Genomic DNA, 13871 nt, shown 5'->3' with positions numbered 1-13871 from the left:
AAAACAGGCCCTGGGGAAAGCAGCACTGCCAATGAAGTCGAGTCAACACAAACTAAAAATGAGTGGGAATTCCTCTTTCCCACTTTGTTGATTTGTTTATGGAAAACAACACTACCACAGGACCCCTTCCCCTTCGTGGAGGGGTCATTTATGAAAACAAGCAGCCCCCAGACTGGTTTTGGAATGGGGAAGTGGATTTACTCTGCCTATGGAACAGCCATAGTGCACTTGGCACTGCAGCTGCTCCCTGGGACTTACTGGGAGAGATTTCCCTCTTCTTTCCTGCACAAGAACTCCATTCCAATCTTCCTCAACCTGGGCAGCAGAGCTGGGCAGCAGAGACCACATTTTAATGTCTCACTAGAAATCTCCCACCTCTGCAAATGCAGCAAAGCTGCATCCCACGTACCCTGTGAGCTGAATTATCACCTCAGAACTGACTGCAACACCATCCCAACCTGATATTTATAACCAACATCTTTGGTGTGAAAATCAGTCTGATATCAATTACATTATTCTGATATGAAATATTAATATTTTAATTCAATCAATTTCTTGAGGTTTTAGCAGCAGAGAAACCTGCATGTATAACCTGTACTTCATTTTTTGTGCTACTCCAGTTTTCTGATAAAAATGTACATGCTTAAATGATTTGTTGTAGATATGACAAGAAACAGCAAAGAACCACAAGAGCTTTGATGAGAGCAGAGACCTTTTGACTTCATGGAGTATAACCTTGTTCACAGTCTGATTTATCCCTCAAATAACCTCAGAGCTGCTACCAGGTCCTGTTGCTCCCTGAGTGATTCTGTGTTGTGCTGAGTCCTAATGGAGCAACAAAACGAGTTAAAACTTCATTTCTTGATGGGGAAAGACATGATGTCAACATCCCTCATGAGTAATATCATTTCTTTCCTGAATACACTGATATATTTTTCCTCCTATACAACTCAACACAAGTAACTACCTAAAAGCTACTTTTGCTGTTTAACAGAACCTTAAAAACCAAAACACAGGACAGCTCCTGATTTGGGGTTTTTTTTTTATTTCAGTGAAAAACATTCTTTTGCAAATTCCCAGGCTAGAGAGGAAAAAAAACCAGCATACTTCAGATCTTTCCATTACACATATAAATTCTGTTTTTAATGTTTCAACATTGACTTATGGTTACAAAATCTACACACGTAAGAAATTTGGCTCTGTGCCCTCAGGTTATTTTAGCAAGCTCTGCCAACCACGTATTTACATGTGGAGAGCTATTCAGAGCAACTCCTCATGTTTTCCATTCAAATTTTTTTATTATTATTATAAAGAGAGGGATGGGAGAAAGAGTTTATTCGTGCTTGCTCAGTCATGTAGAAGAGAGGCAATTTTCTCTGCATAATTCTGTTAATGGTGCTAAAATTTGATTAACCTCATGCTCAGAATCCCACTGCTTTTCCCTCTACAGGCTGCCAGCTGGGCATCCTGGACCAGAACCACTTGCAACAGGAATTCAGTTTTTAAAAGGGGGGAAAAAGAGAGAGGGATGCTCATTTCATAGACTCTCTGACAATAATTTGTTTAATATCACATGGGAAGGCCATGACCACACCTAGAACAGACTTCCAGCATCAAATCCTTCCCTTCTCTTTCAGCAGCCACAAAGAGAGGGCTGAAATTATTTCCTCCACAGCTTCCAAGAACATCACTTCCACTTTCCCTCTCTTAAACAGAGGCCTGGGACAGGCAAACATTGGCAGATCAATCATTCCTTCCATACATCCTTGAAAAACCAAAAAGCTTCCTGAATTTGTGATCAAGTTCTGCTTTCCATGTTTATCATTATTCTTAAGAGTTCTTTGAAACCTCTCTGACTTTCAGTGCTCTTCTTGAATGTTGAATTGGCCTGGGGCTGCAGGGCTGGATGTGCCAGAGCCAAACCCAGTGGCAAAGAAACTTTTCTCTGGCATTTTCTCCCAGAAATAAAGCAGGGAAGGCACCTCAGCTATGGCTCAACTAACTCTCCTATTCCCACATCTGACCCACAAATTCTTCTCAGACACTTCTTAGGAAAAGCCCCACATGCCATAAATACATTGCATATACATTATTCCTGGAGGAATATCCTGGAATTTGGAATTTAGTTATTCCTTCAAATAAATACTGTTGGCGTGGGCTTGCCTTCCCAAGTGATTATGGTCACTTGGAATCATCAGGCTCCTCATTATTCAGCCATTTCCCTATTTCTATTTCATCAGTGATAATTTGTTATTTTCTTTCAGGAATCTGGTATAAATACCAAACAATAAACAAGCCAAACACCCATTCCATTTCTCTAAACCTTCCACTAAACTCCTTTTAATCCTTTTAACAGAGACCACATTGAATTTTTGCTGCCTTGTTTGTTCAAAATGGGGTAGAAGAGTTAATGACCTTAAAAAAATCAACTACAACAACACCATCAAATTCACCAACCAGACTTGTATCTTCATCACAGATATCAAATTATCTTAAAAGTGCTTTATCACAACCTTGCATTGATTGACAGTGACTTTATAATAAATAAAATCATTTGAAGATGAAATAAAGTTCCACCTAAGTCAGTCTGCTTTACCAAACATTTCTAAAACTTTAATTGTAATGTGGCCTGCAGTGTTGGAGGAGACCACTTAAACTTGGAATTTTAGGAAAAGATTATTGGGTGGAAGAGAAAAATATTAATTTTTTATACCAAATGGAATATTTAAGTAATAGGTTCCTAAATTTCTGGTTTTCATCAAGAATGAAATCAAATAGACATCTGTAAAAAGCAATGCCTCTTTGAGAATTGTCATTGAAGTTCTCAGTGTTCTAAATCTATTTCTAATATTAACTTAATGAAGTTTATAAATTACACATTTTACTGTTCATCAACAAATCGTTTTAACACATTCTTTTAATCAATATTTTCAAGCTACTCATTCACTTCTTCATATTTCTGCCAATAAAGTAACCAGCAATTTCCTGTAAAATGGACAGAGACCAAGAACTCAGTGATTTGGTTTGTTTCTTCATCTTATCAATTCCTGTTCATGCAGCAGAGATACTGAAAGCAAAATTGTGTCAATCTTGCAGAGTAAGTGTGAGTTGGGTTGTGGTTATTTAGACCAGAGGCCAGTGTTAATAAAAATTAATAAAAATATTAATTATTAATTTAATTATTAATTAAAATATTATTATTATAATATTTATTAACATTTTATTAATGTTAATAAAAAATGCTCACATTCAATACAACAAACACCACAAGAAACCCCTCCAGAATATGAAAATTCATGTTCCTTTGTGCTACCAGCAGCAAATCCCTCTCTAGTTAAACAATATCCCAAGTAGAACTGGAGTTATTAAACAGGGAAAGATTGAAGTTAATAAAGTTAATAAACAGGGAAGGAGTGTTCTGTGAACCAGCAGCATCTCTTCCAGCTGGTTTGTAGCAGGTCATAACAATTCATGATACAACACAAAATCTTCTAAATATGATGTTTCTAAGAGTTAAAATCCTACCAGCCACAAGGCAGATTCTCCTGGCACAGCTCAAGCAGGCTGATGCTAATTGCATGCTAATGATACTCATGAATATGTGCTAACTGCATTCCTTACAAGTTCCTTTACATTTTTTTAAATATAAAATTAATTATAAAGTGAAGTAATCAAATCCATAAGACAAACAACAAAGCTTCTGCTCATTAGCAACAACTCTGAAGATTTTATCTTGTTTAGGGAGTAAAACCACCTGAAATATTAAAAATGCAAGAAGTTTCCTTTAAAGGGGAGGATCTGACTTCCAGTGAAAATCCAGCTGTTGCACTGTCAGCAGACAAGTGATACCAGGAGGCAGCTGAGGTACCAAACTGCAGCCAAAGGGGATCTTCAAAATGAAATAAATTGTGCTACCTTGTAGACCAACAAAGCTTTTAAAATAAATGGAACCTATTCAGTGCACTGTGGTCACCTAATTTCAATTATTAAAAAAAACCCCACAGTTGGCATTCTGTAATTGCTGCTACAGGCAGTGCCTTTGTAACTGGGGAAAGCAATTACAAAGCTGAGTCCTGAGGTCTTTGTTTGGGCAACATTTCAACACAAGTTTTCTTAAGTAATGACTCCAAGATTTGATTGGGAACATCTAAATACTTTTTGTTTTTTCTCCTGCAAGCAGGACTTGAGATAAGGAAATTAAATATGTTAACTTTATTTTCATCTCAATGATTAAGTGACATATTTACTGGCATTTTATTATGTTACCTTTGCTTCTGTGAACTGAACCCATCGAGTTTCCATTGGCCTTAAAAAAACCCAGGAACTGAAACAGAATTGTTGACACAGCTTTGCTGTATAAACTCTCTGATAGCTACTGCAAAAAAGGAGCAGTTATAAAATCCACTGCAACTCCCTGTGAGATGGTTCAGATACTCCTTTAGTTCCACTTGTGGTTCAGAGGCAGATGAGAATCATTAAAAAATCACAGTAACATTATAAAGCCATAACAATGCTACAAGGTGGTGACTGAGAAAAGTCCTTTAACTCAGAAGCCAAAGCACTTGTGTGATGCAACTGAAATAGTAAATGTTCTTGAAGGAGTAGGACAATGACTTGGTTTACTAAATTTAAATTGAGAAGTAGTCAGATTCTATCATTTGGAAGTAATTTATGCACCATTCTATGGAATGTTTTGCAGCACACTAACCTAGAATGCAACAGGAAAAGCTCTACTCACTTTCTGGTTTGGAATCTGCCACCATGTGCTGCATCTCCTTCAGCTGCACCTGGGCCCTCTGCAGCTTCTGCTCTGAGTGGAACAACTTTGGAGGGACAATTGGACACACACAGGGTCATTCCTTGGAAATCCATCTGCAAACAACTAAACCAGCAGAGCCCCAAAGAACCCCAAACACAAAACAAGGCAACTCTAATGTCTGGTGGTTTTCTGTTTCATAAGGGAATTTGCCAGACCAAATTTTCAACCCTTAGTCTGGATTTACTTGATATTCCCTCCTGTTAATTGAGAAGTGTGTTCTTGTTGTCCCTAGTGATATTTTGTCTGATGGCAGAAATTTATCCAACAATTTTCAACCAAAAATATGAGTGGCTCGGGCATTACAGCAACAAAAGGCAGCAGGAATCAGGATTGCAGGAGACAACTCTCCTTATCCTGCAATGCAGCTGAGTTGTCACAGCAATCCACTGTCCATCTAAGAGCAGTCTGGAAAGCTTCATGCCAAACAAGCCCCAACTGATTTGCATTTCTGTGACTTAGAGAGATGTGTAGTAAGAACCAGAATTAACTGGACATCACATTCATTTTAGTTGTGATCTTACTTGGGCTCAAGCAAAGACCCAACAGCTTGAGGGGCCACTGACTCCCATTGATCCCACATCCAGACAAAGGCTGCAAGAAATCTGAGGGCTTTTCCCCTTATAATAGTGCTGGAATTCAGGCTGCAGAATTTAGTGACACAGTGTAGCAAAATGGCACTGGATTCTATTGAAGTATCTTGTTTTGACAACACAGGACAGGAATAAAACCCACCCTTACACCTGCATGTCAGCTGCTCCAGGGCTTCTAAGGACATCATTTTTCCCAAATTCAGGGGCCTAAATCCCTGAATACATATTGCCTCCACCCAGGAAAAAGATGAGGTACTTGCTGTGTTGCTCAGCCCCTGAAATCTTGGTGAAGATCAGAGAGATAGAAATCAAACCAAGGAAACATTTGCTCACTACCATAAATATGAAGAGTTCCCTTTGGGTGCTCCAGCAGTAAGTCATGGAATATTTCCTGGGAATGCTAAAGGATGATGTCAGTGGGAGCTGAGGCAGCCAAGTACATTCACTGTGGTGTTCAAAACTTGCAGGGTCAAGCCTCTTCCCTTAAAATTTACATAGATCTTTTAAACAGGATTTAATTTTCTGGGGCTGGGAGAAACTCTCCAAACTCCTCTTGTTCCTGACATATCTTTAAAATGCACAATTCCCAAACAAATATCAACAACTCTATTTTAACAGGTATGTTGTTATGCCAGTACCTGACTTTTTTGTTCTTGTTTCTGTTGAGCCAGAGATTCTTCTCTCTCTTTCTCTAAGCGGAGCTGTCTTGCTATTTCAAGCATCCGTTGATGATTTTGTACTGTCTCCACCTACAGCAAGTGGATAAATAGTGCATGTTGCTGTCAGATAGCTGAGAAATACATTCAGGAGATCATATGTCTCACAAGCCCACTTAGCACTTCCCTTCCATACACGTTACTACTCAGAAATGACAGCAAAGTACTGGACTCCAGATTCTTAAAAGCTCTGGATCAACGCCTGGGGAGATTCCCTGTAGGTCAATTAGTTACTTGATTCCTTCCTAGACATACAGTGTGTTTATCTTAATCCTTGTTTGCATTCCAAAATCAGAGTTGCAGGCCAAGGATTATGACACTGAAATGTAGGAGTGTTACTTCTCTTATTACCCTCTTCTTAAGACGCTCTACTCTTTTGGCCAGTTGATCTTTCTCCTCTTCCATTGCACCAATGTCCTAAAAAGCAGGAAAAACAGATAAAGAAATGTTTATTTCCCATGTATATTGGATTGACTAAACTCTCTTCAAATTCATATGAAAATCAGAATTCTTCCCTGAATACATGGAGGTGGTTATAATTTTATTGATCTATGATCAAACATCCAGGATTCCAATCTCTCCTCTCTTACTTCCCCCACAGTTCCCACTCTCTTTATGCTAACATACTTCATCTGCATCCTTGAGTATTAATGTGAACATTTAAAATAAAAGCAGGTGGATTTCTCTAAAATAAAAACAAACAAACAGAAACCACCAAGGAACAAATCAGCATGAATTCAACATCTGATGCAGTCTGACATATGTTCTTAATGTCACCAGCATTACCCACTTCCTGGCAGACCAATTTGCATGAAGCTGCTTATGAGCCATGTCTGCTGCCACTTTTTGTATTAAGACTGTCTTAAAAGAAACATTTTCTAGTACTGAAACATGTATCTGATTATTATTCTCCTTTAGTTCTACTTCACAACAGCAGGGCTCTACAGATTGATAGTTATGAGAGAAAGGAAAATGAATTCTCCAAATGTAGACCTTATCTCAACATTTTCTTGGCTTGTCTGTGTGTCCACTGGAAAGCTGTACACAAGCTTTATTATTTTGCTGAAACAAATATCTCCACTTAACACCTGAGCCACGTGGGTTCATCATTGCTGTTGACTTAAGCTCTTAATTCATTCAACACCCTCTGGAATTATTAGCCACTATCAGGAAAGCAAAAGGCTTTGTATCAGTCTGCATTCATAGGAAATGGAGTTCTAATATTTGGAAATCATGCTGCACAGAGTCTTGGCAGCCTCATTCCCCAATCTGCTCCAGAAAGCTCAGCTCTAAACAGGAGTGAGGACTTTGTGTTTGCCAACAGACAGCAGTGTCAAGAGGCAGCTGCAGTGCCCACCAGCTCTGGCCTCTACAGCTTTCACACTGTCCACAAAGCCAACAAACATGGAACTGACACGCAAAAAAAAACAACTAAATTAAAAGTTGTGGAGTTTGTTTACCCTTCTTATTTCTGCAGTTGATAAACCAGATATTTTGAGCTGCTCGTGCTCCTTATGTAGGTTTTTAAATGCTTCCATGAGTTCTTCATACTGTGAAATGAAATGGAAATTGTGCAAGAATGAGCTCTGTGTCTTAAGGATTTTCAGATCAACACACTGTTTTACTATTAAGACAGTAAATATAGACATAGAAATATGGTGAGGACAAGATAAAAAGGCATTTTCTCATTGCAAAAGCCTGTCAACTTATAAAGCAGAAATAAAATCACACTGCATTATATTCCATTTGAAGAGGCAATCAGAACTTCACAATTTCCTCAGTATTTTCACCTTTTGCAATACAGAGTGTATCTGCAAAACAGGAAGATGTCACCTGAGAGGAAAAAATTAATAAATGACTCTCTCTTACCATACATCTGTGTACACCACATATATAAATGTATCAGCCCCAAAAGGAAGAGCTGCTTTAACAACACTTTTGATGGAAGCAATGGGGCTTGAGTTTCCAGAGTGTCCCAAGAGCAGAGCTGAGTGAACACGTGAGAAATGGCTGTGCCACGTTGCATAACCCCCAGAACATCCCAGAGATTGATAGATGCAGCTCAGCACTCAGAGACAAGGAGACAGTGTGCTACTTCCACACCAGTACTTTGCCCACCAGGAATCTTAAACTGAGAGGCAGTGTGAAAGTCTGTGTGGGTAGAGAAATAACAGGGGACAGCAAGAGTTTAGAAATATGAAGAGGAAATAAATTTAGATTCAACTGGGAGAAACGCGAGCTGAGGTATGGAAAGATAATCTCCACAGAAACAGCCCTTCAATGAGATGGAAAAATCTAAAAGGAGTCTATCAAGTCATTTTTTTACTTCCTGGAAAGAGCAGTTGATATGAAAGGTGAATACCAAATGGCAACAGCAAAGGCCAGTTCAAACAAAGGCATCAGAGCCCTGAGCAGTGAAGCAGCAACTCCATTCTACAAAAACCTGGGGAAGCAGCATCCAGAGCACTCTGCTCAGTTCTGGCTGGTTCAATATCAAGCACACACTGACAAGCTGGAAGGAATTAAAAGAAAATAGCAATAAAATGGCTAAGGAGAAGAAGATAAAATGCTAAAGAGCTGGATTTAGTGGCAAATAAAGGTGTGACAAGGAATGCACAGGCTGGAAAAGGAGGAACAAGTTACAATAAGCAGGAGTAAAACCCAGTTGGCTTCCATGATACCCCTTCTGCACTCTGGAAGTCCTGCAACAAAAATGAGCAGCTGGTCTTTGAGCAACAGCATTCCCACTGCTGGTGTCCAAGAGTTTCCCTTTGTATGTCTCTACCTCTGTCAAAAGAGGAGTTCCATGAGACTTTTCCCCATTGCAACATGACATTTCAAGGCCAATGGCAGGATTCAAACAAGGCAGAGCAGAGTTTGATGGATCATAATAAAAAAAGATTCTCACTTTTCCCTTTGGGTGCCCCACATGCACCTGAAATAAGGGACACACTCAAAAAAACACCCAGGTTCCTATATGGAAAGAGAGATCTCTGGCTCCTGGGAGCAAATCCCTGAAGCCTGAACAATGAGATTAATGCCTGAAGTTGCTTATTTCTTAAATTATACATCACAGGCAGTGCAAGGTCTAAATCACAACACAGCTGAGAAGATGACAGGTTTGCTGAGTATCTTCTATAAGTAATTTACAGAAGTTAATTTTCACTTGAGTCTGCCCACTCATAAAACTTGACTGTGTTGCAAGGTGTACAAACTCTCACTTTTGAAATTTCCCTTAAAAGACACCATTGCAAGACTGTATCTAAATAATTCAGGCTAATTGTTTAATTCATTAGTATCTAAATATTTGCACTGTCATGTTATATTGCAGTAAGGCATTCTATTACCCCAGCTTCTATTTTGAATTAATCAGCAGGGTTTTAGTTTAATAAGATGGTTCTATTACTGTAATCCCAAAAAGGAAAAAAGGAACACATCTTAGGTAATGGAAATTATGGAGGTGGATATTTATACACATTAAAACTGTGACATACTGAACAAAACATACAATCTGCATTCCCTTCTCTCTCTGCTACTTTTGCTGAGTTATTTCAAGGTATAAATCCAATATTGTTAGAGGTAACAAAAAAATAAAAGGCTTAGTCAAGCCTCAGTCAGACTGTTCAGCTTTGCTGATGCTGAGTTAATAGATCAAGTTACCTCTTACAAACACTCAAACCCACTGTGGTTTTACAGAACAAAAGGCAGGGAAAATTGGAAAAAAAGTAAGCAAATATGTACCTCAGATAATAAACCCAAAACTTTGGTTCACTTCAAGTTTTACATTTCGAACCCACCCAGTCTGACTATCGAAAATCAACATTTAATGCTCACAAAAGAAGTGGGAACATAATAAGCAGGAATGTTGGCACAGAGAAAAACAAATCTTTTCTGTATTCACAAAAAAATAAATGGCTAAACCAAAAGTGGAGTAAGGCTCATACAAATATTAGGCATCAAATACAATCAAAGGACTACCATGACTAAAAATAGAATTACTGGACAATTAGGAGATATCGACTTTTGGTCATAACATTTTCTGGACTTGTTTGAAGTGGTAATTTTATAAATATCCAAGTCATATTTCATAGGAAAAAAAAACCAAACCTGTTCAAAAATTAAGAACTAAAAGTCTGTCTAAGCCAACATGGCTCTGAACATTATTTGGCACCCAGTGCTTAATGGGCTTAAGGCCTTTTAATTCAATGCTACTTATTAATACATAATTTCATGGTTATTGGAAGAAAAGTGATCAAGACACTATGAATCTTTGCTTGTCCTTGATTCCAACAAGCTTTTAACATAACTCACTTGAACATGTATTCCAGCATTAACTCCCTGATTCATTTATCCTTCCTCCCACTGGCACTTTAATTAACGTAAAATGTTGGCATTTATGAGAAATGGTACCTGTTTGTTGAAGTCAGCCACAGTATCATCCTGTAGGAACTCTGCTGGCACTTCCAGTTTCACTAAGAAACGTGCCAGGTAAGCTCTTGTCCTGAGTTCACTGGTCCTCTGAAGAAGCCAATGTAAGACAGGATGAATTACAGTTTTGCTTCCAGTAACCAGCCCTTGGCGAAAAGCACTCCTGTATGGAACCAAGCAGGAGAAAATGCCAATAAATCTCAAACAAAAGAATGCTGGCTTGGAACAAAAAATCTGCAATTTCTTCTCCACTTGCCTAATGATTTTTGTAATGCTGTTAGAAGAGAAAATGCTCATGATGACACTTGGGCTTGATTAGCCTGGAAAAGAGAAGGCTGAGGGATTTGTACATTCCAGAACCTGAAGGGAGCACAAAATAGAGATGGAGAGGAACTTTTTACCAAGGCTTTAAGTGCCAGGACAATGGGAATGGCCTCACAGTGACAGAGGGAAGGGCCGAATTAGATATTAAGAAGCAATTCTTCCCTGTGAGGGTGGTGATACCCTGGCACAGGGTGCCCAGAGAAGCTGTGGACTCCCTGGAAGTGTCCAAGGCCAGGTTGGATGGAGCTCTGAGCCACCTGGGAGAGTGGAAGTTGTCCCTGCTCATGGCAGGGGATTGGGACAGGTGATCTATAAGGTCCCTTTAAGCCCAGCCATTCTGAGCTGGAAGTCTGCAGTTTAGGCTCCCCATTCTTCTACCTTGAGTCAGATAAAAACCCTGTAACAAAATAAAAGGATAAAGCCAGCAGCAACAATTCCCTGTTTCCTGCACAGCCTTGGGGGATGCTGGCAGAGCAGAAGTGCAGGATTTGGGATTTGGGATCACCTGGCACAGGTGAGACAGGACCGGGCCGGGCAGCACCCTCTGCTGGCCAGAGCCGCCACTGCACCTGCACAGGTACAGGCAGCGCCCAGCTGGGACCCCAAAACATCCACTGGGACATGGGGACAGCGCCCACCTGAGACCCCAAAACAGCCACTGGGACATGGGGACAGCGCCCAGCTGGGACCCCAAAACAGCCACTGGGACATGGGGACAGCACCCACCTGGGACCCCAAAACATCCACTGTGACACGGGGACAGCACCCACCTGGGACCCCAAAACAGCCACTGGGACATGGGGACAGCACCCACCTGGGACCCCAAAACATCCACTGGGACATGGGGACAGCACCCACCTGGGACCCCAAAACAGCCACAGGGACATGGGGACAGTGTCCACCTGGGACCCCAAAACATCCACTGTGACATGGGGACAGCACCCACCTGGGACCCCAAAACAGCCACTGGGACATGGGGACAGTGTCCACCTGAGACCCCAAAACAGCCACAGGGACATGGGGACAGTGTCCACCTGGGACCCCAAAACAGCCACTGGGACATGGGGACAGTGTCCACCTGGGACCCCAAAACAGCCACTGGGACATGGGGACAGCACCCACCTGGGACCCCAAAACATCCACTGGGACATGGGGACAGTGCCCACCTGGAGCCACACCTGAGATCCCATCCCAACATCCATGGGGACTCTGGACAAGTGCTCACCTGAACTAAAGGTCGATTCTATATAACCTAAAAAAAATATTTTAACATGATTTGTAGGCACAAAGGAACTCACAGGTCTGACACAGTCCCTGGAGGTTTGTATTTGAGGATCCCAAGGAGATTCAGCATTCTTTTAGCTGTTTGTTCTGGCAGCTCCTCTCTGATGTCGACAGCATGCTAAATGGGTTGTAAAATTAAATAAGTAATTATTCTCTATTACTATTCCTATAGTAAAAATTATTGTAACTCTTATAAAACAATCGATTTAATAATTAATTATTAGTTATTAGGACATTACTAGTTATTAGGACAATACTATTATTTACAATAACCAATTATATTATTTTTTTTATAAACTTGTTTGTCCAAGTCAATTATCTGGCAACACTGAAAGAATTAACTTTATTAATTTACCAGATGATAGTGGGATACTGTACAGAACATCCCTTAAATCACCAAACTTCAATTCTCTTCTAATGGATTATCCTGCAATATGAGTTCAGGTCAATTTACTGCAGGAATAGCTTCTCCCTGCTCATGGGATCTCATCTGTGCAGTCACACTGATCACATCAGGGGAAGTCGATGTCCTGGCACTCCAAGGCACAGGTGTCCCCACCCCAGGTGTGTGAATGGTCCCTTCTCATCTCACACACACTTTTGGCAGCCTCCAAGGAGTGGGATATAATTTCCATTGCAGCAGCACAGTCGTGAGGTTCAATTCTTGATCAGCTCCTGCCCTGGGTGCGTGCAAGACACAGCCTGACTTTGACTAAACATGATTGTCAGTATGAACCAAGATCTGAAATCTCAATTTCACAGGAAAATCATCGTCATCAGCCTCTGTGGGACAGGGATGCTGCCGCCCTGCCCCAAGAAATATCTGCTGTTCTACCAAGAGCTCTCAGGAAGGATTCTTGCCAGGCACGTTTATTTCCTGGAAGATTCATACAAGATGTTTTGGTGAAACAAACGTGCTGCAGGATTATACTGAGCCAGACTTAAATAAAAGCAAATTCCAGTGTGAAGCCACCTCAGATCTGAGCATCTCTGAGTGCCCTCCTTACCTTCGGGTCAATCTCCCCCAGAACATCACTGAGCAGCTGCAGCAGCTGCAGCGACTCCAGGGAGTCAAACGAGATCAGATTGTAGTTCTTCCTGAAGGGCTCCTGATTGAGCTTCTCAACAATGAACTGGATTTGGTCACCCATAACTGTGTCCCGCTGCAGAGGAGACACAGCAGATGCCGGGGGGCGATGACCATGTGCGGCCGCCCCTCAGCGCCGGGATCGGGGCCGGGCCGGGCCCTGGCGGGGCTGCGGGATCGGGATCGGGATCGGGATCGGGATCGGGATCGGGATCGGGGCCGGTGGCGGGGAGGCCTCGACCGGAGCCTCGCGCGCGCCGTTACCGCGGGGACGGTTGCCAGGACACGGGCGTGGCGTCACTTCCGGCGTTACCGAACCGGGTCGGCCCGTGAGGGGGCGTGGTCTGAACGAACGGAGAGTGGTCGTGGGTGGTGGGGCGTGGTCTGTCCCTGAAGGGGCGTGGTCTGGCCGTGAAGGGGCGTGGTCTGGCCGTGAGGGGACCGGCACCGGCACCGGCACCGGGACCGCTACAGGCACCGGCACCGGGACCGGGCTGCTCTGGCGGATCGTGGATCGCTGCCCTCACAGCGCGGAGCCCTCCCGGTATCCCCAGAGCACGCCCCGGTCAGTCCCTCCCCTGCGCCCCGTCCCGTTCCCTTCCCGCCGTGAATAGCCCGGGAAT

At 41.8% G+C, this 13871-nt stretch overlaps 1 protein-coding gene across 1 annotated transcript in view; it reads right to left on the bottom strand.

Moving 5' to 3' along the window:
- Positions 1-13532, bottom strand: part of IFT81 (intraflagellar transport 81) — a 37342-nt gene extending 23810 nt beyond the window's left edge. Inside the window, exons 1-7 of the mRNA XM_079322122.1 lie at positions 13169-13532; positions 12176-12279; positions 10536-10716; positions 7586-7675; positions 6477-6542; positions 6048-6158; positions 4739-4823 (exon numbers count right to left, since the gene is read on the bottom strand). Of these exons, the coding sequence (XP_079178248.1) occupies positions 4739-4823; positions 6048-6158; positions 6477-6542; positions 7586-7675; positions 10536-10716; positions 12176-12279; positions 13169-13312 (781 nt within the window). The 5' untranslated portion in view covers positions 13313-13532. The remainder of the gene's footprint in view (positions 1-4738; positions 4824-6047; positions 6159-6476; positions 6543-7585; positions 7676-10535; positions 10717-12175; positions 12280-13168) is intronic.
- Between the last annotated feature and the right edge of the window lie 339 nt (positions 13533-13871).

This window comes from Erithacus rubecula, assembly GCF_903797595.1.
Source record: "Erithacus rubecula genome assembly, chromosome: 19".
Classification (NCBI taxonomy): Eukaryota; Metazoa; Chordata; class Aves; order Passeriformes; family Muscicapidae; genus Erithacus; species Erithacus rubecula.
Note: the sequence above shows the minus strand (reverse complement) of the source record. Positions and strands in the feature narration are given on the sequence as shown.